Source organism: Glandiceps talaboti, chromosome 2, assembly GCF_964340395.1.
Source record: "Glandiceps talaboti chromosome 2, keGlaTala1.1, whole genome shotgun sequence".
In the NCBI taxonomy this organism is placed as follows: Eukaryota; Metazoa; Hemichordata; class Enteropneusta; family Spengelidae; genus Glandiceps; species Glandiceps talaboti.
In genome coordinates this window covers 11211993-11238093 of record NC_135550.1, presented here as the reverse complement: position 1 = coordinate 11238093, position 26101 = coordinate 11211993, and the positions used below count along the sequence as shown (strand labels likewise).

The 26101-nt window shown below is 36.5% G+C and overlaps 1 protein-coding gene across 1 annotated transcript; it reads left to right on the top strand.

Annotated features, from left to right (window-relative positions):
• The first annotated feature begins 64 nt into the window (after positions 1 to 64).
• Positions 65 to 25500, top strand: LOC144444151 (phospholipase B1, membrane-associated-like). Its single transcript, XM_078133563.1, is given in 38 exon segments — positions 65 to 173; positions 1849 to 1910; positions 4348 to 4426; positions 6589 to 6647; positions 6983 to 7050; positions 7799 to 7845; positions 8028 to 8139; positions 8472 to 8658; positions 8938 to 9026; positions 9741 to 9816; positions 10467 to 10571; positions 10916 to 10996; positions 11591 to 11656; positions 12109 to 12189; positions 12620 to 12689; positions 12931 to 12989; positions 13416 to 13483; positions 13823 to 13869; positions 14040 to 14151; positions 14720 to 14918; positions 15302 to 15387; positions 15594 to 15669; positions 16237 to 16341; positions 16609 to 16707; positions 17156 to 17221; positions 17743 to 17824; positions 18039 to 18107; positions 19219 to 19277; positions 19705 to 19772; positions 20052 to 20098; positions 20718 to 20829; positions 21671 to 21857; positions 22602 to 22690; positions 23073 to 23148; positions 23527 to 23631; positions 24081 to 24179; positions 24615 to 24680; positions 25246 to 25500. Coding segments are annotated over 38 exon segments (3522 nt in total).
• Positions 25501 to 26101: the final 601 nt, after the last annotated feature.

Genomic DNA, 26101 nt, shown 5'->3' with positions numbered 1-26101 from the left:
TACTACTACCCCTATTAATATTCCAGAAGTGACAATACATCTCATCCTGTAAACAGACATCAAGATGAGAACGACGTTTCTCTTGGCCGCCGCCGCCGCCTGCTTCCTCCCGGCACTACTTGGCATCCAAGTGGGTGCAAAGCCCTCGGATGAGGATGACTCCCGTGAAGCATGTAAGTTTCACGCATTTTGAAAGTTTTAAGGTTTTTTTTCTTAAATTCACGAATCTCGCCAAGTCGGTTTCTGTATCCGATTCTTGAAACCACTAAGTTAGTCTGGTTTCAAATACATGTGTTGATTTTTCTTTTTTACATTTGATAACAATTCAAGTTAGCGTGGTTGGTGGTTTATAAATTTAAAGGGGCGTACCCACATGTTTGGTTCTCCTCCGTACTAGTATGCGACCTTGAGATATCTGGTTCTCCGAGCGCCACAAAAAAATAAAGATGAAGTCCGCTATTTAGACCATAAAACCCATTCCGGTATGGCACCGCAAATGTTACACACCCCCGGTCGTCCATTGTTGTAAATCAATTCAATTGGTCGATATCGATGGATATTTGTAGTGCTTTATCGATTGTACCAATGCACTCAACGCCACCTTAAAGCATTCCTTTAAATACGTACGTTTTTTTAACAAAAACAAATTATATGTTGAAATTCGGATATTCCAATGATAAATCTCAGTGAAGAAAAAGGAATGAGAATGGCGCATGTCCTTAGAAATCCCTATAAAGTAATCGGTATCCTACTATCACTGCTTGAATTGTATCTACATGTAAGTCTAGTTGATCCAGGCATTAGCTGAAACACGACAACAGAACTGATTTAATCATACGAATTATATGAAGCTTAAATAGTCAAAGAATAAGATTTATTTCAAACATTCAACATCATCTATTTAAACTTTTAATACCTGAAAAAAGATAAGATGTGCTATCAAATTGACCCTACCAACTGTGACCAGGCGAGTTAGGAAGTTCGCGTCCCTACCAATGCAATCATCATGGGGATTATAGTTTTTAAGTTGACGTTTTCTACAGTAATGATGTAAAATTTCCACCAAACTTTCTCTCTCTCTCTCTCTCTCTCTCTCTCTCTCTCTCTCTCTCTCTCTCTCTCTCTCTCTCTCTCTCTCTCTCTCTCTCTCTCTCTCTCTCTCTCTCTCTCTCTCTCTCTCTCTCTCTCTCTCCTCTCTCTCTCTCTCTCTCTCTCTCTCTCTCTCTCTCTCTCTCTCTCTCTCTCTCTCTCTCTCTCTCTCTCTCTCTCTCTCTCTCTCTCTCTCCCCTCGAGATCTCGAGATCATTTTGAAAAGACTAGGAAGGGGAAAAGAAATGTTAGTCAACTTCAACGCTTTGTCTAATATAATTATATTGACTTCGACAAACCTCAATGAATTATCTAGTTATCCTAGGTACATTCGTAGTTCTCAAATCTTCTACATGTTCTATACCACATCACATGGCACTGATTACTTTTAAACGATTATTTATGTTGCTGTCTCGACCCATGTTCGTTTTACCGATTTCAACAGTTGATGGCGCTATGAGACACACAGATTATTATGACAAAGGTCATGAATCAGGCATCTCTACTAAAACTAAAAATAGACCAAATTTTCAAAATGAAAATATGAAAAATACTATAAAAACTATATCATAAACGATTTTGTGTCCTGGTGAATACATGGAAAGGTGAAAAAAATGTGAACGCAGTCACATTCTCCCTAATAATCGTACCTCCACAATATCACAAGCAACAAACATATATCTTCGATGCATGCTCAAGTCAGGACAGAGACACAATAGAAAGTCTGGTCTTTTATGTCTATGTATTTCTCGTTTGCAGTGGCGAAATCTCGTGAAGATATGATATATAGTTTATACAAGCTATTTGGTGACACACACACGGTAAGTAAACTGCAAATCTTCTCTTTGAATACAAAATAAAGTCGAGTACCTTTCAATTACTTTATGTTTGTTGTTATTGTTATGTCTGCTTTAAATGATCGGGTTATCAAGTTTTTAAAAACCATACAACTTCGTTAATAAAACGAATGCAAATTTCCAAAAACAATTGTAGCAGATCAGGAAAAGTGAAGATTAAGAATATCTTAGAAGTACAACTTTCAGATTTCACAAACCACATACTCGCTAGGGCTAACTTCTTCAATGTTGTGACCGGTCAAGCTTGATTAGTACATTACGTAATAATTACTGAACTACCATATGTAGGTGAAAGGTTAGAATTGTTATCGTTCGGCTGTTTTGAAAATAAAGTAGATAAAAATGATTCGAAATTCGTTCGGTAACAAATTTTCTCAAAGTTTAATTTACTACAAGGTTTTCACTATCTATATGTGTGCGTCGTTTGTAAATTCGATGTTGAAGCATAGTGCAAAAAAAAAGTGTTTAAACGTAAGCCCATTTGAAAGGAAGACATTTGAAAGAAACAGTCAAACAAATTTGGATGTGAGCACAGGTTTTAGCACAATGTTCCAGAAGACAGAAACTCGGTTCTGACGTCACTGAGAATGCCGTGTTCATGCCGGATTAATTGAAAATCAGAATTGATGGAAAGTAACGAGTTTGATTTGAAAATATATCGATGAACTTCTCGTCCTAGTTAAGGTGTCAAGTACGTTATAACTTTAGTTGAGTACAGCGCAAGATGGCGCCTCGGTGAAAACTCAATTTGCTAAACGTTAACGTTTCAGCTTATTCAGGAAGGTTTGTTTAATCTCAGACTAAGTTGTACCATCGTGATCTGAAGTATTTATAAGGGACCGTTATATCCCCAACTATTTTGTTTTCTTCGTGTTTAATTAGATTACCACCATGCGTTCTTGAAATTGAAAAAAAAAGACGCCAAATTTTCATCATGCTAAACTTGGGCGCAAATACTGATCACGTTTTTTTTTTGGCGCTAAATTAACTAGGTTAGATGTCACAAGTGTATCATCCGTAGTTTGCTGTTTGTTCCGATCCGCTGGATGAGGTGATCTAGTCTCATTGTCCGATATCTTGTTTACAATTTATCATATCATGACATAGTCAGGTGGTTTGTATTGGACAAATACAGCTTATTGTCAACCTATCAATATGAGACAAGATAGGAACGGCATTGGATAAATTTAGACACAAAAAATCTAATTAGAGGTACAGGGGAGGAATAAACGAGCCACTGTGTTGTTATTATGATTGTATTTAATTAATAGTGAACTTCAAAATGAATATGATTGTGACATATCAAAAAAATGCTTGTACATAGATTAGATCTCGTGTATCGTGTGGAATGAAACTGATTGAAGACGAATGAGAAATAACCATAGACCTGGCGGGTCTATGAGATGACTTAGGCAAAATAAAAAAAATTGTTTGGTTCCTGTTACCCGACCCCACCTAGTTTTACACGCCGACCTTATACTCTTTTTTTTACGTATTCGAGAAAAATAATAATAAAATCTCGAAAATCGTGAAGTCTCGCAAGAAACAGTGGGTGCGGAAACTTAAAAAGACAATATAAAAATTCGATCGGTGACTTAGCAAAATTGCTACACGATCCGACTTGAAGCACTGACTGAGTTGATTGATATATTGATATACAGGGCAACTATTTACAAACAGAACAAATAATAAAAAAAAAAGTCGTTGAAACTCTGACACATTTGGCTAGGTTTACTGTACGTTGCCTCCACAAACCATCATGGATAGATATTAGATATTTGTGAACATGCTACAATCGTGGTATATTGGGGGTTTAATGTATTATCACCCACACAAATAAGCTGTTAATCCTATGAGTGACACTGTATAGTTAGTTCACAGATCGACACGTGTTCTCATTAACCTGTCATACAGGTATCATTTTTCCACCACTAGTATAACCTATTCACAATTCACACAAATATTAATATATTTTTATTTCTCTTTTTCATCTGTTAGGGAAAATGTCAAACCCGCAAACTAACTTCTAACAACATAAATTGCAACATAATTTTCACTAACTGCATACCTATGAACTATATGAACAGGTTGCCATGGCGCTATGAATACTTTGTTGGTGGGTCAAATGTGTTGAAATTGCAATATGTACACGTGCATATATAAATGTATATTGAACTTTGTGTAATTGCGTTCGCCTTCTGTGAAAATAGTTTGATGAAGGCAACTCACATGAACAACAAAATGAATGAGGTGATAATATAGCGACACGCCCGGCATATGGTTTGAAGAAGGGGATGAGAAAACACGTGTTGGAAATTGTCTTCTCAATGGCATGTGATATCAATGCATGAATGGGATGATATTTAAAACATGATTTTCTTTCTTCAATCTTTATCAACAGGTTGATAAGCCAGTACACACATCGAACTATGATTTTAACTGCCCTTATCTCCCGCCATCAAATTCCACTCCAACATCTGGTAAGTGTCTGGTTCGTCTTTCAAAGTATTGTCAGTCATGTGATGAGATGCTTCTCTCTGCTGGCACTGAACGTGCTCTCATATCTCATGATCTAGCAGTAAGACAGTATGCATCGCTTCACCAAAACCGCCCTTACTTTAATACGAAAGTCTGCAAATGCTACCAACACTACTGTATTGGGCTAGTAATAAGAAACTCAAGGTTCAGAGTTCACGGCATATCGAGACGAGCCCCACAACAATGAACATACTTAGGAAACCAATCGTGATTTCTAGAGGGTATAGCTGATACATCTAAATCTTTGGCAGAAAACTGTGGATAGTTCAATGTAGAAAACAATTGAAAATGCTCGAAATTTCTCGGTAAATCTGAGTAATGGTCCAAATTGCTGCGTAACACCTTTACCAGGTAAAGGTAAATTTATATAGGTCAGTGAAATAACAAAACACCAAATGATTACACGAGTGACCAGTTAAAAGTGTATCGACCCTATCTTTTTGGGCTCCTCATATGTAGCTTAGCTATAACAGTAGGCTATATGGAGCTCAGTGAAATCAGCGTCCTTCGCCATCACCACCACAACCTCTTTAAAAAAACCTAAGCAATCTTAGCAATAACTGCGTCAGCGGCAAATAGAAAATTCTGCAGTCAGTGGTACGGTGGTGACGAAAACAAATAAAAGCAACAACGAAAACAACAACAACAACAACAACAACAATAATAATGACATCAACAACAGTAAACATCACCAAAGGCAACAATGGGGATGATGATGATGATGATGGTGATGATGATGATGATGATGATGATGATGATGATGATGATGATGATGATGATGATGATGATGTTGTTGTTGTTGTTGTTGTTGTTGTTGTTGTTGTTGTTGTTGTTGTTGGTGGTGGTGGTGGTGGTGGTGGTGGTGGTGGTGACCGTCTTCATCAGTAACAACCCGCTCAAGGCCAATAACTGTTAACATGGTTAATAGAGCATAGTTCGTCTGTATATAGCACGTTTAACCCTTCTCTCACCTTGATGAACATAGTTTGCATGTTTTGTCTTATCAATAAAGGCTATCGCACTTTATCGGACAAGATAACGGAACATAAATTAAGTCAATTATCTCCGAACTGTACAAATACAAATCGGTTGATCGATATCACTAATGCACGGATTATTGCACAGATCTACAGCTACCAAACTATACATTGCCCCAGGTCAAACTAATCCGATTAGAGTATGTCGATTCTAATTATGTGTTACAATGGAAATCAGTCGAGTCATCTGGCTCACAATATTGCTACATTTGATAGTCTGGCTCAACAAAAATCTTACTGACACTGCTAAATTTTATCGTATCGTCTGGGGCAACACAATTCTTACTAACACTGATGCATTTTATCATCTGGCTCCATAACAATCTTACTAACATCGCTACATTTTATCATCTGGCTCAACAATAATATTACTAACATCGCTACATTTTATTGTCTGGCTTAACAATAATCCTGCAAACATTATTCCTTCTCATCATCTGGCGTTTAACAAAAATTTCACCAACATAACTACATTATTGTGTTTGCATCAGCTACCATTATCGCGAAATCAGATACATTGTAACAACATACAATTTTTCAGGAATGTCAGTGGATTGCCACACAATACGATGCAGCACTATGAATAAATTTTTGTAGAGCTAGACAATGATTACTTTATACTCAAATGGCTTCATTGTACTGTGTCCTGTTTAATGTTGGGGATGGGTTGGGGCGGGGTGGGGTATTGGGTACGAGACAAGGTTTAGTTATATAATTACCTGTAACATGTATAAGTCAATAAGCATATGGTTTTGAATGAAGAATTTTCAGTCATATGAGTTTAGCCGAAACTGATATTCAGATATACGCACATATAAATCTCTGATTGTTTTAAAATGTTTGTATTGACTTTGTGTCCATGTTCTGATACATAGGCCCATGTCACATAGCTATACAAGGTGATGGCCAGGCCAAGAAAAGACCCGAAGTTTCTCGAAATAATATGACCATTGTCCGGGACTATGTTTTTATATGAGAAAAGTCAATTTGTACATACTTAAAGAGTTCTTTATCAGAATTCATCAATAATATCATTTAATATGTGTATTTACTGTTCATTTGCATAGCTCACGAACTTCGACCTGCCGACATTGACGTTGTTGCAGCACTTGGTGATTCAATTACTGTAAGTTGGTATACTGTAATTACTGTAATAATTTCATTGTTTTTCAAAGTAATATAAATATCACCAAACGCTACAAAACAGAAAGTAGTTTTTTTTTCTTCTTTTCATTGTGATGCTTCGACTACTGTTAAGCTTATATTCTTTGGCACTATTGACATGTCCAGTATAGTAAAATCACGGATTGATTACAAACACAAACACATGCCTATTGATTATGTCGATGCAGAAGCCATGTATGTAAACACTATGTATCAGAAAACCGTGTCTTTAAAGTTGCTGTTGCTCACATTATAATTGCGTTTTTTCATTGAGTTGATTTTGTCGTTATTTTACAGGCTGGTAATGGAGCAGGGGCAGAAGGCCTTGTACGAGTTATTAGGCAAAATAGGAAGCTATCATGGAGGTATGAAAGAATGAAATTGTTGATTATGAAACCAATGGGAATTGACAATTACGGGTTGTTATCAAAGTGCCCAAAACAAACAAACAAACAAACAAACAAACAAACAAACAAACAAACAAAAACTTAGCTATCATCACTGCTAGTATCAGCAGTCCTACACTGTACTATGACGAAAACCATGACTAACGTCGCCAGCAGCAATGAAACCATCGCTGCAACAACCGTCATCATCACCACCATCAGCACTATCGCCAGAACATCAAAGTCACCAAATCACCACTCCAACGAACATTACCTTTACCTCAACAACCTTCTTACCTACCATCACCACTACCATTATGACCAAAGCAATAATCACCACTGTCACCACCTATACCACTGACATCATCACTACCACCACCACAATCACAGCAACCTTCGAATTCACTACCACCGTCACAGCTACCGCCATATCCATCACCACCTCTCTCTTCACCTAACACTGCCACCATCACCACTCCAAATGTTATGACCACCATCATAACAACTGTTACCACCATAATCATAATTCATCCACACATCACTACTACGGCCACAACAAAAGCAAGCATAAAAATCGACAGAACACAACAGTATTATGAATTGCTATTTTTCTATCAAGCAACAATCACTCTGACGTATCCACTCACATACTTCTAAGTCTGAACATGAGACGCCGATTTTGCATGCTGAAATAATCATTAACGAAGCTTAAAATGTTTGCTTGCAGTATTGGTGGCGACCGTTCTCTACAAGAAGGTGTTTTGACACTGCCAAGTAAGTATGACTATTCATATATATACAGTTTTGTTTAGTTTACCTTCTTATCATGTTCATTAGCCAACAAATATTCTTGGTCCTCACTTCTTGTTTTAGGCCAGTGTCCTTATTTCCGAATATCCTGGTGATTTAAAAAAATTGTGTAGAGAGTCGAATAACAAGTATATTTTATTCAACAGACTTACTACGGCAATACAATCCTGATCTTACTGGCCATGCCATTGGCGCTTCCACTACAGAAAATTACAATTCTTCGCGATTGAATGTTGCAGAACCAGGCGGTAAAGCGAGGTAGGGCAGATTTACTGGAAGTTGGCAATGTAACTTCGAACGACAAGACTTTAATACCTGAACTGTAACTTAAAATTCGAATATCAGAACATTTGATAATATTATAATATTTTATTCTCGACGAGAGCAGTGTAAACATTTATTCAAATCTAAAAACCATGCCATGGCTCCAATAGAAAACGACTAGTGCTCGGTCTATGCAAAGTGAGCTCATGGGATACTAATGAATACCACGTGACATGACCTAAGCCAATAACTAACGGGTATATATAAGAAAGCGATGAATTAAAATTCAATCTAAAGACGGTGTGATATGTACCTTCCATCAACAGAGACATGCTGGAGCAAACCGAAGAAATGATCTTCAGGATGAAGAACTGGACAGAAATTGACTGGGACAACGACTGGAAAGTGGTGACTCTATTCATCGGAGGAAACGACTTGTGTGCCTGCAATATGTATTCGGCCGAGAGATATGCAGAGGACATAAAGGAAGCACTCGATCTCATGCATGCTGAGGTATATACATCCTACGGCTTATTACAACCAAAGTTGAACGCGCTCGAGCAAAAAATATGGCCCTGTTCGTATGTCACGACATGGCGCGTCTACATCATAAGTTCTGCCGTGTTCAAAGTATACGTCAAAACTGTCAAACGCTATTTTCCCGATTTTTTAAATAAACTATTATACTTAGGCAAGGTCCCGTGGGTTACTCGCATTTTCCTTAGCTGAACGAACGAAAACGTTGGGGAGTAATATCTAACCCATATCTCTGAATACATTGTATATTCACAGATGCCAAGAACGTTTGTCAACCTGGCTCAGACATTACTGGTAACAGAGATAAACAAACTCGACTCTACATTCTGTAATATTGCTCATTTGTAAGTGTGAAAATGTTTTATTATAGCTATAGCTTTCTGTTTGTGTTTGTGTTTCAAGACTACTTGAACGGTTGAAAATATCAATTAAGCTATCTTAATTAATTTTGATAAATAAGTATTTAAACAATAATGTACGCCCTTCCAGCCCATAATGGACGAAAGCAAACTTTGAACGACATAATGGGCGAGGCGACAGCCGAGCCCATTATGGAGTGCAACGTTTGCTTGAGTCCATTATGGACTGGGAGGGCATACATTATTGTTATTATTTTATAGTTTTGCCAATTCCAGTGAATTTGTAGACCGAGAAACGCAAAACAACGTATAATATACACAGCGCTGAACGTCGTCTGCCATGTTCGGCCCGGAAGCTGAATACTAATCATAGCGACACACGTACGTACACGTACACACAAATATACACTTCAATGAACTGCTGTGAAGACAAACTTGTTTCATGAATGCGTTGTATTTTTAAACAGTGGAAATGACAATCATAAGTAACAACATACATTTCGAAAAAATACCTAGTCGTATGAAGAAACACAACAAATAAGCTTGTATTGTTATGCCCGTTCCGGGGCCGCGATGCCCAATAATGGAGTACATTATCAGTAATAATGTACAGCGATGACGTCACAAAATTCACTGGAATTGGTAATGCTATAATATAATAGTCAATAAATAATTGTTACATTTATTACCGATTTCCAGGATTGCCTGTCCATGTGCAAAAGAATTGTGGAATAGACGCTGGGAAGATTACTATTACTTGGCTGGAGAATATCATGTAAGAATATCTTTGGTTACACTCACAGATGGGCTGATTTACCAATCTTTCCTCAAACTCTATCGTTCCAATTCTTTACAGTAACTGTTCTGTGCGGTGTATGACTTGTGTGTGCAGTGTTGTGTTGTATAGTATTATATTGTATTGCATTGTATCGTATTGTAACAATGTATTGTAAAATTGTATTGTACTATACTATACTATACTGTATCGTATTGTATTGTATTGCATCGTATCGTATTGTATTGTATTGTATTGTATTGTATTGTATTGTATTGTATTGTATTGTATTGTATTGTATTGTATTGTATTGTATTGTATGGTATGGTATTGTATTGTATTATGCTGTCTTGTGTTTCACTATACTAGCACAGCACTATACTGTACTGTATCTCACAGTGTTGTATTTTACTATTATAACTGCAACACTTTACTTTACCCGTGTTCACTACATTGTTACACATGACTTTGTGGACACTATAATACTGCAAAGTAATGTCTAGTACATCTAGCTACAGCCTGGAATACATTTCACTATACTAATGAATTAATTCACAACACAAGGTTAACTGTAAGTCCATGATTTTGTCACAAACTTTATTGACGGGTTTATTTTCGTACACATAGTGTAATTTTCTATTCTTTTCCAGAAAGCACTTCATAATCTCGTTCAGTATGGCCAATATGATACTAGGGACGATTTTACCGTTGTGGTCCAACCATTCTTTGAAGAATTACATATTCCATATGGAGCCGTAAGTTGCACATACATGTATATCCAAAACAAAAGATAGATAGATAGATAGATAGATAGATAGATAGATAGATAGATAGATAGATAGATAGATAGATAGATAGATAGATAGATAGATAGATAGATAGATAGATAGATAGAGATAGATAGATAGATATGATATAATGTTAGTGAATATATGTATGTATGTATGTATGTATGTATGTATGTATGTATGTATGTATGTATGTATGTATGTATGTATGTATGTGTGTGTGTGTGTGTGCGTAATTGTATCATAGAATCTACGAGTATGATGAATAATGTTGGTTTTTGATGTTGACCATTTTGTCTTTCTTTCCGTAGTACGAGTTTCTCTCTCACGACTGTTTTCATCTTAGTGAATACGGACATCAAATGGTAGCGATGAGTCTTTGGAATAACATGGTGAGAGTTTTCTTAATCCACTCTTCTGACCTCCCCCTCCCCTTCCCCCCACACATTTCCGATGATGACAACGAAAAGTAATGAAATGGTTGAGTTCGTGAACTCTGACCTAACTTAAAGTGCTCCTGTTGTCATGATACTGGCAATTTTAATTATGTGGCTTAGCACTACGGATGGTTTCAAAGCCCGAACTATTTTAATATACATGTTGACGTCGTAATGAGGGGTTGGACATAAATTACAGGGGCAAGTGTTCTAAGAAGTTCTATGCGTAAAAAGAATGACCCATTAAAGATTACTGACTCCCGCAATGTTTTGAATGTATGTGATAAAGATATCATTGCACAAGAAATAATGAAAAAGTTGCATGAAAAATGTCGAACCTCAAAAAACACCTCAACCTGTAATGTGGGGTCCAGTCCCCTAATCTATTCAAAATGCCGTGATGTATTTTCTCCCACATGCTAAAGTGATGCAGTGTGATAAATAAATACATGGCCCTGTATTAACTTCATTTAATTTTAATTAATTCTATTTTAATTTCATATATTTATTTCATACTTATACAAACCATGGATATTCTCCTTGGTGTAGATTGAACCAGTAGGCAAGAAACGCATAGCTTGGACAGAAGATGACGTCATTGAGTGTCCTCCTGAGGTGTGTTGACATATTACATAAAGGTGTTTTATTACAATGGTGTTACAAACGTACAGTCTGACACTCGAGACTTGTGAGCTTTCATTTTGTGTCATACTTGTCAATATGCAGTCCTAGATATTTGACAAATTAATTACTATCGATTCTTGAAATCATATAATAGATTTCCGGCATCTCAATTTGAGCAAAATCTTCCTTCGATCACTTTCATAACAATTAACGTGTTGCATCAAACATACTCCCTTTCAAGAGAGTTTAGCAACTAGGCTAACATGATGGGTGAACTACCAACATTCTACAAGAAAAGCTGCCTATATTTAAATCAACACGTTATGACTTTGCTGTCAAACGCGAAGCGCAGCTGCAGTAGATTTTGGTATGCCCTACAATTCAGAACGTAATTTCCTATAGACCGAGTTTTACATGCAATCCACATTGTACTTTCCCTACAGGATTTTGAATACTTCTACACATACTTGAACTCGCCAGACTATGAAAGACCGAGTCCGGGACCATCTACGTTACCGCCACCGGTGAGTATATTCTCCAGCTAAAACTTAAAAAAAAAACCTCTATCGCGCATTTAGTTTTATCCTTTAATGTGGATGTCAGTTTTTCTGCCGTTCATCTGTCTCCCATCTTCTCCAACCTTTCTTTTCGACCCATCTTCTGAATACTTTGGGTATTTGCTGTGTGTACAGTGGTAAGATTTGTATGGACCTCAATATTATCAACTGAGGGACAGGTCGTCACACCTGGCGAACTACACACAACGGCAGTAAATTCACAATGAACACATTGACATTTTGGATATTCATAGTAACGTTTGGATACCATACAGTAAGATGCAACAAGTAGTGAACTTTTTTCAGGTTTCACCACCCCACTATTAGTGATGTATTCCACTCCAACAACATTATACATTAACATTGTAAACCCGTATTTGGATGTTCCCTTTTGTAGACCGAAGAACCAACACTGCCCTATAACTTCACATGTCCTATCACGCCACGTGGAAACAAGCCCGACTCAGGTTAGTATAGTGGCAATGTTAATTCTTTTAAACAGTATTATAACCGCTTCATGATTTTTTCGTATCCGTAAACAGGCTGATGTGTTACCTACCTCTTAGTTCATTATACGCCTTGGCAATTTTTGGTAAATATTTGCTTCTCTGATCGCGTTTTGCCGCAGTGAAAACAGTAAGCTGTTGTTTGTAGGAAAGCTAAGGCTTCATTTTCACTTGACGGGGATCTCTTTCATCTTTCCAACAGTTCATGAACTTCGACCGGCTGATATAGATGTGGTCGCAGCTCTGGGAGACTCAATTACGGTTGGTGTACAGTTTAAATTATAGATTTCTGAATTGACTCCCAGGTTCGTTAGTGCCATCTTATCAATGGAACCATATACGTATGAAATGTGGTCATTCTTTTGATCAGGGCCAAGTTTTTTCTATAGCTCTATCAGACAACTGTTTTTTTTTCTTCGGCCAAATGTTGATCTTAAAGTAGCATGAGTCATTAAACGCCACACCAAGTTTCTTTGTAAATGGATGTGTGTACATATGTATGTATACATGCCCTACACAAGCCTACGTATTACAGATTCGTGTTACAGAGAACATTGTATACAAGGCCCCATAGTATCGTCTGAATTGTGGTATCATTGATACGACATTACTTGTGGGGGAGGGACGGCAGGGCGGGGTATATGCAAATGATAAAACCATTTACCTAAACTCGTATTTGTTCTGCAGGCAGGGTATGGAGCTGAATCAGATTCACTTGCCGAACTTAATACCGAGTACAGAGGAAGATCATGGAGGTAATTGGGTATTAGTCTTAATTTGTTCTAGTTCACAATGGATTAATCAATATTTTAGTAAATGGTTTAGTCAGTGAATTTTAAAAGTAGACCTATTAAATCAATGAGAGAGAGAGGGGTGCGACAGACAGACAGACAGACAGACAGACAGACAGACAGACAGACAGACAGACAGACAGACAGACAGACAGGCAGGCAGGCAGGCAGGTAGAGAAAGAGAGATGTAATATATGGAGTTGCTAGTTGTTACTCGGAGTTACACTCCATAAGACAGATATATGAATACATGGTGTACCTGTATCTAAAACATGTAACTGATTTCTTAAATAAACTTTACAGTATTGGCGGAGATGACTCTCTTGAGGCAGGTGTTTTGACACTAGCAAGTGAGTATTTACTTTAATTAATGTGTACCACATGACCCAACTTTGCTCTTTTATTGCAATACGCTATTAATAATGTCTGTATTCTTAACACAAGATAAACGATATATATATAGTTTGAATATCTCAAAGATAGTGAAACAATCATGTTATAACACTCTCTTTGTGTCTAGACATACTTCGGTTGTATAACAAGGATGTCATTGGGTATTCCGAAGGGGTAGGACATCACAGTGATAAAGAGATAGCAAAACTGAACGTAGCTATTAGTGGTGCTAGAGCAAGGTAAGATAATAAACACAGTATTACGCATAACGTACGGTAAGATGCATGGTTTATGTATTACAGTCAGTTTGTTGTATTTCTATAAATCACCTGTCACACTTCATATTCATTCATATTCATTCTTAGGAATATATTCAGATTTGAAATTGAAACTTATCGGTAGTCCTTCCGAAATTACAAAATTGCTAAAATTGCATTTCGAAATGTCAGATGCTAAAACACAATAGATCAACCAGTTACATTCCATCCCATCTGTAGATTTTGTGAATATGCATGTGGATATGAATAGCATCCCATTTGTAGATTTGTGTGAATATTAATGTGAATATGAATAGCATCCTATTTGTAGAAATTTCAGATTCAGATTTTTTTAAAATGAGTTTGTTTTGAGTCCTTTAAAGCACGTTTGAAGTGTTCAAACGGAAAACATTTGAAGTTAACAGTGGCTGTCGCATTTACAAATTTGACATATAAGTAACACGTTTTTGTTCTTGATTATCTTTTACTTTTTAGGCATCTTTGTTTCTAAGTTTTAATATCTTGTTTCACTTTTTTTGTGAACATACAGCGGTATGCTTGGTCAAACGGAGGAAATGATTGACAGGATGAAGACATGGTCTGAGATTGACTACGAAAATGACTGGAAAGTCGTGACACTTTTTATCGGCGGCAATGATCTCTGTGCTTATTGTCGTGATGAGGAGGGGGCAAGTGCCAAGGCCTACGCGGAGGAGGTCAAGAAAGCTCTGGACCTTATGCATGCCGAGGTACTTTCTTATTCTTACAGAGATGGCGTAAATTTATCTGACATGTTGGTCAGAAATGGTTAACCAAATAACTCGTATAGTTATTAGTGTACCAGAAATCTTTTACTGTAGATTAAACCCATCGGCTATGTATTTTGTCGTAAATGCAAACTTATTTAAATGTTTAGCTGTCACTACGGACCATTGTATTCAAGGAGAAAACAAGAGCACGTATTTGCAAGCATGATACATTTTGTAGTCTGCATGCCCATATATAGTATTGTTCTCCTGCCAGTGACGCAATACTGTATGGTATAAAGAAGTAGAATGGATTGTTTTGTTATCTTAGCATGTTGCTTCTTTCCTCTTCTGATTTACTCAAATCGTTTATTTTCTCTTCAAAGATGCCCAGAACATTCGTCAACCTTGTACAAGTACTGTTGGTGACAGAAATCAACAAACTGACCGGATATTGTGATCTTATACATTTGTGAGTAGAATTCTCCTATTCAGGTGTTCAGGTGTCATGCCTGAATTCTTTCGGATTTTCAAAGTCTTAGGTTACATTTTTGATTTGCAATAATGATTATCAGTTATCATTAATATGCAAAAAAGGAGATATCAGCTGTGAGTTTATGTTTAGCCTTACAGTCAGGGTTAGCATCACAATGCTTTCGTTTTGTTTTGTTTTTGTAGAGTTGCTTGTCGATGTGCAAAGGAAAGATGGTCTGACGATTGGGAAGTTATCCTGGACCTGGCACATGAGTATCACGTGAGTGAACTGGTGTTATCAGCAGCATTGTTGAATTTCTCGTTGTACGTGCATAGTCGTGCAAATTGTTCTCTCGATGCATGGGGAAAATGATAAAAATAATATTGCTTCTAACACGGTGGATTGTATGCTATTATATAGACAACATCGTGCATACAATTCATTTATCAAGAGTCTATTTTCATATGTGCTGTATTCAATAATGCCAGAACACCAGGCATAGCCATTTGTGTCTCTCATTTGTAGTAATCAACAGTTGTACAGCAATTATTTCATCAAAGTAAATGCATTGAAATTGTAGTTTTCAAGCCTCACACATCTGCAATTCCTTCCTTCCCTCCTAACTACCTACCCACCTACTTACCTACCAACCCATCCCCGCACATACATACATACATACATACATACATACATACATACATACATACATACATACATACACACACACACACACACACACACACACACACACACATACATACATACATACATACATACATACATACATACATACATACATACATACATACATAAAACCTCTCCTATCTATATCTTTTTTTTTATCAGAGAGAACTTGAAGAACTCGTACAGTATGGTCAATACGATACAAGGTCTGACTTCACAGTTGTTATTCAACCGTTCTTTGAAGAAACCCACATCCCTTACCTTGAGGTTGGTTTTTTGAAATAATAAAATAACACAGAAGCGCTAAGTTTTGACTATCTCTTTCGTATTTTTTTGTATATGGGACGATTCACTTCTGTTTCTATATCAACCATTATCTGAGCTCGTTATACAGGTAACGACCTGCAACGTTTTCCAAGCAGTTGTAATGTTTTCACTGTTTCAAATCGAGTTGTGTAGCGGCGGGTATGCGTGGTGGATGAGCGAGATCTATTTACAGTAATTGCTTTTTTTCCCTCTTTTCTAATTCTATAGGATGAAGGCAAATATGACGATGGTCTGTTCGCACCTGATTGCTTTCATTTCAGTGAATCTGGACATGCTATGGCTGGTATGAGTCTTTGGAATAACATGGTAAGAAATTTAATACTACTAGTTTGTTGACAGGATACATATCAGGTGTAATGTTTCTGTTTGTTTGTTTGTTTGTTTGTTTGTCTGTCTGTCTGTCTGTCTGTCTGTTTGTTTGTTTGTTTGTGTATGTATGTGCGTTACTGAGTTCATGTATGTATGTATGTATGTATGTATGTATGTATGTATGTATGTATGTATGTAAAAACATGTATATATGTGTGTGTGTGTGTGTGTGTGTGTGTGCGTGCGAATGTGTGCCTGTCTGTGAGTAAGCGTTGACTCTATATATGTGACTACAGATTGGTCGAATTTTGTATACGATAGAAATTACGAGATTGATTTATGTTTCCCTGTTTTCAACCTATCAAGTAGACAATTCTCGTACATGTCGTAATATAAATTCCGTACAGTATAGTGTTGCTATCATTTACTGTATACCGATTTGCAGAACGAACCAGTTGGTGCAAAACGTACAGCATGGTTACCGGACGATATTTTGGAATGTCCATCAGGGGTAAGTTTTCAATGAACACATTGTGAATGAGGTATAGTAGACCTGACCTTTAAAACAATCGAAACAGGTGCTTGTTTTATTATTTATGCAAGCTCTGTGAGAAATTGTACGTCATATCCCAGTTGCTCCTGGTTTGAAATAGCATATGATTATATCGATTTGTGAAACAGCAAACAGCTACATGTATCAAACACACACAGCTTCATTTGATGCTAACAGCTTTTTATATCTTTTTAGTTATTTCACGAATGAAAAGGTTTGATCTGTGGAGTACATTTGTATAGATAGATACACTGTGTTATTGTTTAATCGATTGGGTGAAGTTAAGAGCTGTTCAGGAAAGAGAGAATCGCTGTTGTTTGACTAACAGCAGCTATTTAGTTTAGATAACACCTACACATTTTGGTATCATTATCAGTTATTTTGTCATTGTAAAATCGAAGGAAGCAAATTAGGTGTCTATATCATGTACCACAACATTCCAACACATAACTCACACGTGATTGTATTTCCCTTGTCAGGATGGTTATTTATACACCTCCCAGAATTCACCTGGCTATGAAGTACCGACCAAAGGACCTGAAGCTTCTGTAAGTTTATCATGTAAACTGTTCTTTTTTCAAATAAAGTGATGGTCTATAGTCACAGGCTATGCTGAACTAGAACGGCTAGAGAAATTTTGAAGCAAACCTGTATCGGTCAAATCAATGTGATTTTATCAAACTGAAAATTTAATGTATCTTTTTTTGTCTTTCTTTGAAGTATTCACAGACTTCATTAATTTATGTTCTTTTATTTGGTTTGATTTATTAGACAGAAAAACCTACAATGCCATACACCTTTCCATGTGAAATTCTACCACCATCTGATACTATTCCAACCTCAGGTGAGAACGGAGTGGACTGATTGATTGGGTGGGTGCGTTTGTGGGTTGATGGGTGGGTGGGTGGGTGAGTGAGTGGGTTGGTTGGTTGGTTGGTTGGAGGGAGGGAGGGTGGTAGGGCCTAGGGAGGGCGTGGTGTCTGTGTCTGTGTGCATATATATATATATATATTGTCATCTGTACATGTGTCACTGTGGTTGTCGTTGTGATGGTGGTAACCGGTGGTCATGGTGATCGTCTTTGAAGTTCAATTTGCTGTGACATAAAGCAGTTTGTTTAGGTGTATCATTACAACAACACATACACAATCGTACTCTGAGACTTTGTACAGTTCACAAGTACACTACAGGATATTCTGATTTAAAGTTCGCTACTTTTGTTGCACGCAGTTCTGTTTGACAATATATATACACGCTGACTGCTAGTCTAAGATCACACTGCTCTGTATGTCTGTGTTCTGACATTGTGGCGTGACTGCTTTATCTCACATTCGACATTTGAAGTACGCATTTATCTAATAGATCCGCTGTGCCAAGATGACATTTTACATATACACAGATCACTCGACAATATTTGCCTATACTCAGCGATAGGTGCATGATGTATCCCTTTATGATGTCGCCTTTATAATAACACAAAACATTTGTACTTGTTTTGCTGTCTGATAGACTATCATACGATCAACTTCCCTTCAAAAAAAGTTCATTAGTCTTTTGTAATTGGTCATCATTCTCTACCATGTCAAAGGTCAACCTATCCTGTAGTTGTGTTCTTTTAAATTGACATATACACGTAATTTATCAGATTATTATCGTTCACTGTATCGATTTCAACTTTGTAAAGTTTTGCCAGGTTCTTTTAATGGAATCAAATCACTTAATTAGAATGGCGATGCTAGTATTTTCTTAGTGGCTAATTAAAAATCATGTAGATTTGACGACAATATGTCAGTATTGGGGGACAATATCTACCAAGTAATCCCATCGCCAATGCTTCTACAGAGGCATCCTTTAATTTGCTCGTTAATTGTTGTAATTTCGAAAAAGAAATTTGTTTAATTTCCAGTTGATTAAATGTGTGCTGAAAATATTTTTTTTTTCAATACTTTTTTTAGCTCATCGTCTTCGCCCTGCTGATGTAAAGGTTGTTGCTGCCCTTGGAGATTCTATAACTGTAAGTAAATACATACATACATACATACATACATACATACATACATACATACATACATACATACATACATACATACATACATAAATTAGAAACTGATTTTTCTGTCCCACGTTTACGTTATTGCTTTATTATCATTGAGAGTGGAAAATGATAAGTGTGTGTTTAGTCTAGTTGTGGAAATGTTTTTCAGTAATAGTTGTTTTATATTGATGACATGTGTATCACCACAAACAGGTCTTCATGAGGTTTTGCGATGATCACATGGCATGCGCAGGATATGTGAAACTTGGATTTTCTAATCAAGCATCTCACTGTCCGGGGTAATAGAGATACAATAATCTAACACTGACTTATTCAGTTGATGGAGCAACTGTATGATGATCAATTACCAAAAACGTTGAATTTTCATACCAATTCTTCTTAATAGGCTGCCAACGGAGCCGGGGCAGATAATATATTTCAAGTTATCATCGAATACAGAGGTATTTCATTTAGGTAAGCTTGTCGCAGTCAGTTTCAAAGTCAGTTTTCCAGTTTTCTGTTTGTGTCCACGGAGTTCACGTACACAGCGTAGTATACCAGAAAGAGTCGGTATTATAAATGTTCTATGTCATTTCGTCGCAATATGATAAGTGGATACTTGGCATGGATGTGAAGGGGAGGGGTGGGGTGGGGGTGGGGGTTAGGTTGGGGTTGGAGATGAGTTACAACTGTTACGTGAATGATATAAGCAGGGGCAAATTTCACTTTCTTTTCAAATTTTCTTTTTCGCAGCATTGGTGGAGACAAGTCCTTTGAAGAGGGAGTTTTAACGTTATCGAGTAAGTTGATTCAACGTCGTATAACGTCTAAATAACACAATATAGGGAACTTGTAATCCAGACTGAGCATGCTCAGATGCAAAGGACAATGGGATTATCTGTAGTTATCGTAGTACCTAGTCTGGAGCTATACAATAGAGTAAACCTCCTACAATGGTCAGGCCAACCATGAATTGATTAGTTGTGTTACAAAGTATTTAACAATAGAGTTTACAATACTGATCGATTGATATGTATTGTCATATTTCCCATGATGCAACATTCAAGATGGCAGGTTTGCAAGTTCCTTACTGTGATGGTGATGATGTAATTGAAATTTTTTAATATAATTATACAAATGAACGCGATTTCAATGTGGTATATCTATTCCATAAGGAGAAATTACATGTAATGTAATGTAAATTCCAAGTAAAAATTATTCATTTCAGGGACATAATTTCACTTTAATGTCATTGTAAAAGGTTGCTTAGAATGTATCAATTGTCTCATCTCACCACTGAAAGTGCAGGTGTTCCTTGTGTGTTGGACAAAGCTACCCAAACATCGTTTGTAGTTACAATCTCCACGTAATATGTTATAAGCCTATGCGATTATAACATGATATACAATTTATTTGTAGATATACTACGCAAGTATAATCCCGATTTGAAAGGCGATTCGATTGAAACTGGTCGCCACACCGAATATGAAATATCACGACTAAATGTTGCCGTACCTGGAGCGAGAGCAAGGTACGTATATGTGAGAGTCAATAACATTAATGTTGATTAAGATGGCACAAACTGAGTTTAATATAACATACCCTTGTTACTAGGACGAAAATCTTACATAATTAATTAACCACTCTGGTATAAAATTGATAGTGGATACATGCCTTCGATTGTACGAAGAATATTCTTCTGGTATACTTGTTAGCGCAGTTGATTGCATGATACTGGGCTCTTATATCTTACATCTGAATACCAGGTACCATTTAATATGCACCACCCTGAAGTATAAACTCAGTTTCTACTCCCGGTCCAACTGTCTCTCACGTCCGAGTATCAAGTTCTAGCCTGGTCCAATTTGTCATGAGAGTTTATATGGCCACAGGTGTTATGAACAAGTAAACAGAATTCAAATAAAGTTAAGAATTACATACATCTTGTGGGAGCTGATAATTCAAATTTATGATATAGAACCAAGCTAGTAAACTTGTGATACTGGAAAAAACTAATAGATGTATTTATTTTGTGAAAGATGGAGCAATCTGCAAACAAACAAACAAGCAAACATACATACATACATACATACATACATACATACATACATACATACATACATACATACACACACACACATACATACATACATACATACATACATACATACATACATACATACATACATACATACATACAAACAAACAAACAAACAAACAAACAAACAAACAGCTTCATAGTCACTCACCATTATGAACAACCCAGAACTGAAAATAGTGACATTCCATCTTGGTTGTAATACATTGTTCACGAATGTTGGGCGCCAGTCTTGTTGAATATCACCTTCTGTTTGTACTTGCCCCATGTTCAGACACATGTTGGAGCAAACAGTAGAGATGATCGACAGGATGAAAACCTGGGATGAAGTAGACTATGAGAACGACTGGAAAGTAGTGACCCTCTTCATCGGTGGTAACGACTTGTGTTCCTGTACCAACTACTCTGCCGAGGAATTTGCAGGAGAAATTGAAAAAGCTTTGGATCATATGCATGAAGTGGTACGTCATTATTTAATTAAGACAATTAGAATGAAAAGAGTTATTAGAATACGTGGTTAGTGGTCAATAAATATGGACTAGGCATTAAATTCCCAAAGTAAGATTTGTATGGTATCTATCGAACTGTTTTCCATTTTGCTCTCTCTAACTTAAAGGGATACAATATGAGTTTATAAATTTTTTACTCGACAGAAAATACTAACATAAAACCTCGACTAAACTATTCTTGATAATATAATGTTATGCCGATGCATGCCTTCTATGACATTACAGCTGTCTTCCAGCATTGTTAGAAAGGTTTATTGAATAGTAAGGATTTGCGCGACATCTTTGCATGCGTATGATAAATTACGTCATTGGATAATTTATAAGGGATATTTTCATACCAGGTTTGAGTTCAGTCAATTGCAAGTGGTGGTTAAGTATGCTTCAGTAAGTAGAATTCCGTGAGTGCTCTTTAAGTACGCAGAAAAAAATATGCCCAAGAATGTATAGACTCAGCTTGTGCGCCTTTAAATCATATTTTTCTAATGGTGTAGTTCATGGCATTCACGTTGATGGACAAGATGTTTAGATGTCAAAATTTCACGGAAAGAAAGGACCGAAGCTACAAAGTTTGGTTTTTAATTTTAATAGTGGTGGAGTTACACGAAGAGCAGAGGAGAATGAGGAATGTAATCTTGACCCTTGCTTGTATGTAATATGTTGTAATTCATAAACGTATTTTATCTTTACTCCCCACAGATGCCTCGAACGTTTGTTAATCTTAACCAAATTGTCGAGATAACAGAAATTAACAAGTTAGACGATCCCATATGCGATGTATTCCATTTGTAAGTATGCATAAATTATTGATAAGAATTCACTGATCTACATATTAATACGCAAATGGCAGCTTAAATAAACCTTAAAGGATGGAATGCGATATTATTCTAAGGACATATAACGTGACCACTACTTTACCATATATTGTTATGATTGTACTCATGCTGTATGCTTTATAGGTCTCACATACTTTTATAGATGTCACATATACTTGATAATTAAACCTACACAAAAATACCTGAAAAGATTGTGAATACTTTCTTCAAATGATTCATCAACTCACAACATCTTACATCTTCAAGCGATTCCTATGGTATCCGACGTTTTTGATGGGTACTGCAAAAGCTCAGAGAATGTCACCTAAACTGTAATATTACCGATCTATTTCAGGGCCTACTGTCCTTGTGGCAGGGAAAGGTACGACGAAAACTGGCGAGAACTCACGGAATTATCACATCAATATCATGTAAGTCTACCCGTTCACCAAAGAGAGCTTTGAACAAAGAGAAGCTATTATCTACATGTATTAACGATGAGTTTTCTAATTCTTAGAATTTACAATGTTCTATTTTTCTCTGTCTTTTGGTGTCTTGAAATATCTGTCGGTTTATAGTACCTCAATTTGCTCAAAGGTTTTCTTCTACATATTTGGCCAACATCGTTTATACAAATTGCAATTTCTTTATTTACCATTCCTGGGGTGGGGGTGGGGGTATCGTTCACTATTGACTATTGTACTGAAATCAGTTCCATCCCTGTTCTGTTGGGGAAAGTCACGGTGTCAACTCTGTCATAATCGTGATTGTATATCATCAGATTATTTTTTGTTTACGTTTTTTTTCAGAGAGCATTGGAAGAGCTTGTAGAATCAGGACGATACGATACCAGAGAGGATTTCACTGTTGTACTGCAGCCGTTCTTTGAACAGACATATGTACCTCCAAATGAAGTAAGTCAAGATAATCCTATGTATTAATTTACTTAATTAAGTTAACCGGTCCTCTCCCCCTTTCCTTTGTACTTCCTGTGTGTTTTGTAATGTATTCCTTTCCTTTGTATTGTTTTCAATTTGTAATGGATATCTAAAAAAAAATTAAGTGCGGAAAGCAGCGAATAGTTCTTTGGTTTCCATAGAACTCTACACTCTCGTCTCCCTTTCACGTTTACTAATTATTATTATTATCAGGACATTTGATGTATTCCAGACCTTAATTTGGAATATACTTTAAAATACTGACTTTTGACAGTATTACCATGGCTACGAAACAACGTGCTCGAAAAAATACATAGATATATCATTATATATTACGGTGTATTAGGAAACATCAAACATTTAATCTATTCAGCGGGTAAAGATAAAGTAAATACGATCGAGTAAATGAAATTTCAATATTACAGGATGGAACTGGCTGGGACGATAGCTACTTCTCTCCGGATTGTTTCCATTTTAGTGAATATGGTCACCAAATGTCGGCTATGAGTCTTTGGAACAATATGGTAAGACAGTAGATATTATAATCTTTTTTTGGAATATTCCTATATTTAATTATTGTAAGCAGATGACGCATGTTCAAGTAAAGTGAGTGCCGAAGAATGAACCAGTGATGCCAACTGTGTGACGTAGTCACCGGCAGATTTGAATAATTCACGATTTAATGATTGATTACGTGGTATGTAGAGGATGGAGCCCGGTTTACGCGTGTGTCTTCAGAAAAAAAGAGTTGACAGTATTCAGTTATGTTTTGCTAGTCTGATAAAAGTTACATATCTAGAATCAGATTGATAACGAGGTTTTCAGGTAACGGACTGGGCTGATTATTTGTTTGATTTGGTAAATTGATGAGAGCCGTGTATGATTACGTCATGGCGTTTTTCATATTGTGTAGTTGTAATGCATGTATAAACTGAGTTCAAGATATTCTAAATTTCCAGCTTGAACCAGTGGGTCAGAAACGTAGAGGATGGCACCCGGATGACGTATTTGAATGTCCTAAAGAAGTAAGTTTTGCATTCAGCTATTAAAGATGATAATAAACATGACAAGGAAATAAAAAAAATTATAAACCTATGAATTATACCACCATAAACAGAAAATTTATCTAGCTGCTTACTAAACTATAAGATGTCATTTTTTTTCTGTGTGTGTGTGTGTGTGTGTGTGTGTGTGTGTGTGTGTGTGTGTGTGTGAGAGAGAGAGAGAGAGGCAGATAGGCAGAGATAGAGACACTGAGAGAGAAGGTTTGCGAGAGACAGAAACACACACACGCATACATACACATTCACACACACACACACACACACCTATATATATATATATATATATATATATATATATATATATATATATATATATATATATTATATATATACTTAATTCAAAAGAATAAGGATGTAATAAGTCGTTACTCAGAGTTTCACGCTTCGACATACATACCGAGATGGACAGACAGACAGGATAGATAGATAGATAGATAGATAGATAGATAGATAGATAGATAGATAGATAGATAGATAGATAGATAGATAGATAAACGTCTATACTCACATTCATCTCCTCCAACAGGACTTTGAATTCTTCTATACCAGTCTGAATTCACCAGGATACATGTCTACTGCAAGACCAACAACAGTACAGACAGAAGAGACACCAACAGAGCCAGAGGAAGAGGTAAAGGAGGCTGTCTGTGATGACTACACGGGAGCATTTATCACCGTTCTTTGTCTTCTTGGTGTCACCCTCGTTACCTGTGTAGTTGGGTTCATTTGGATCATCATGAAGCTATCTGCGTCATCCAGGAAATACGATTCCAGCTTCTAATCTTCCACGCTTATAACTTGCGGAATGTTTTGCTTTCTTCGGGAGATTAGCATTTATTGCCTTGTTTGGACAACAATCCAACCCTCAACAAGTTCACTTTTATATCACCACCAGAGACTTGTGCAAAGACACGAGTAAAATTTCCATGGATATCGCGTTTTCGTATAAAGTGAATTTGAGCGTAGAGAATGGGTTAGTCCCTCCTCTGTCTATGATTCGAGGAACGATATACTCCAAATGTTATATTATTGCAAGTTGTCAGCAAAAATCGTTGAATTGTGTTTAGTTTTGATAAATCTCTTTCCTTCATAGTTTTGTTCCTTCATTTTTCCCCCTAATACAATTTACCTTCAATATCCAGAAAGTGTATAAAACTTTAAAAGGTTTTTTTTTCAAAGGAGAATTGGACAGTTAATACTGTAGTATTTAAAATGTAATTTGTGCATCTCAAACATATAACGTGGGAATATTTTCCACAAGGAAATCTTGGCACCATTTTGAAGATGAATTAAAGTTAGATTTCACCAAGAATTTGTTTTATGCCAAGACAAAATAAATCACATTTATTAGCATTTACATCTAATTTGGTTGTCAGAATGTG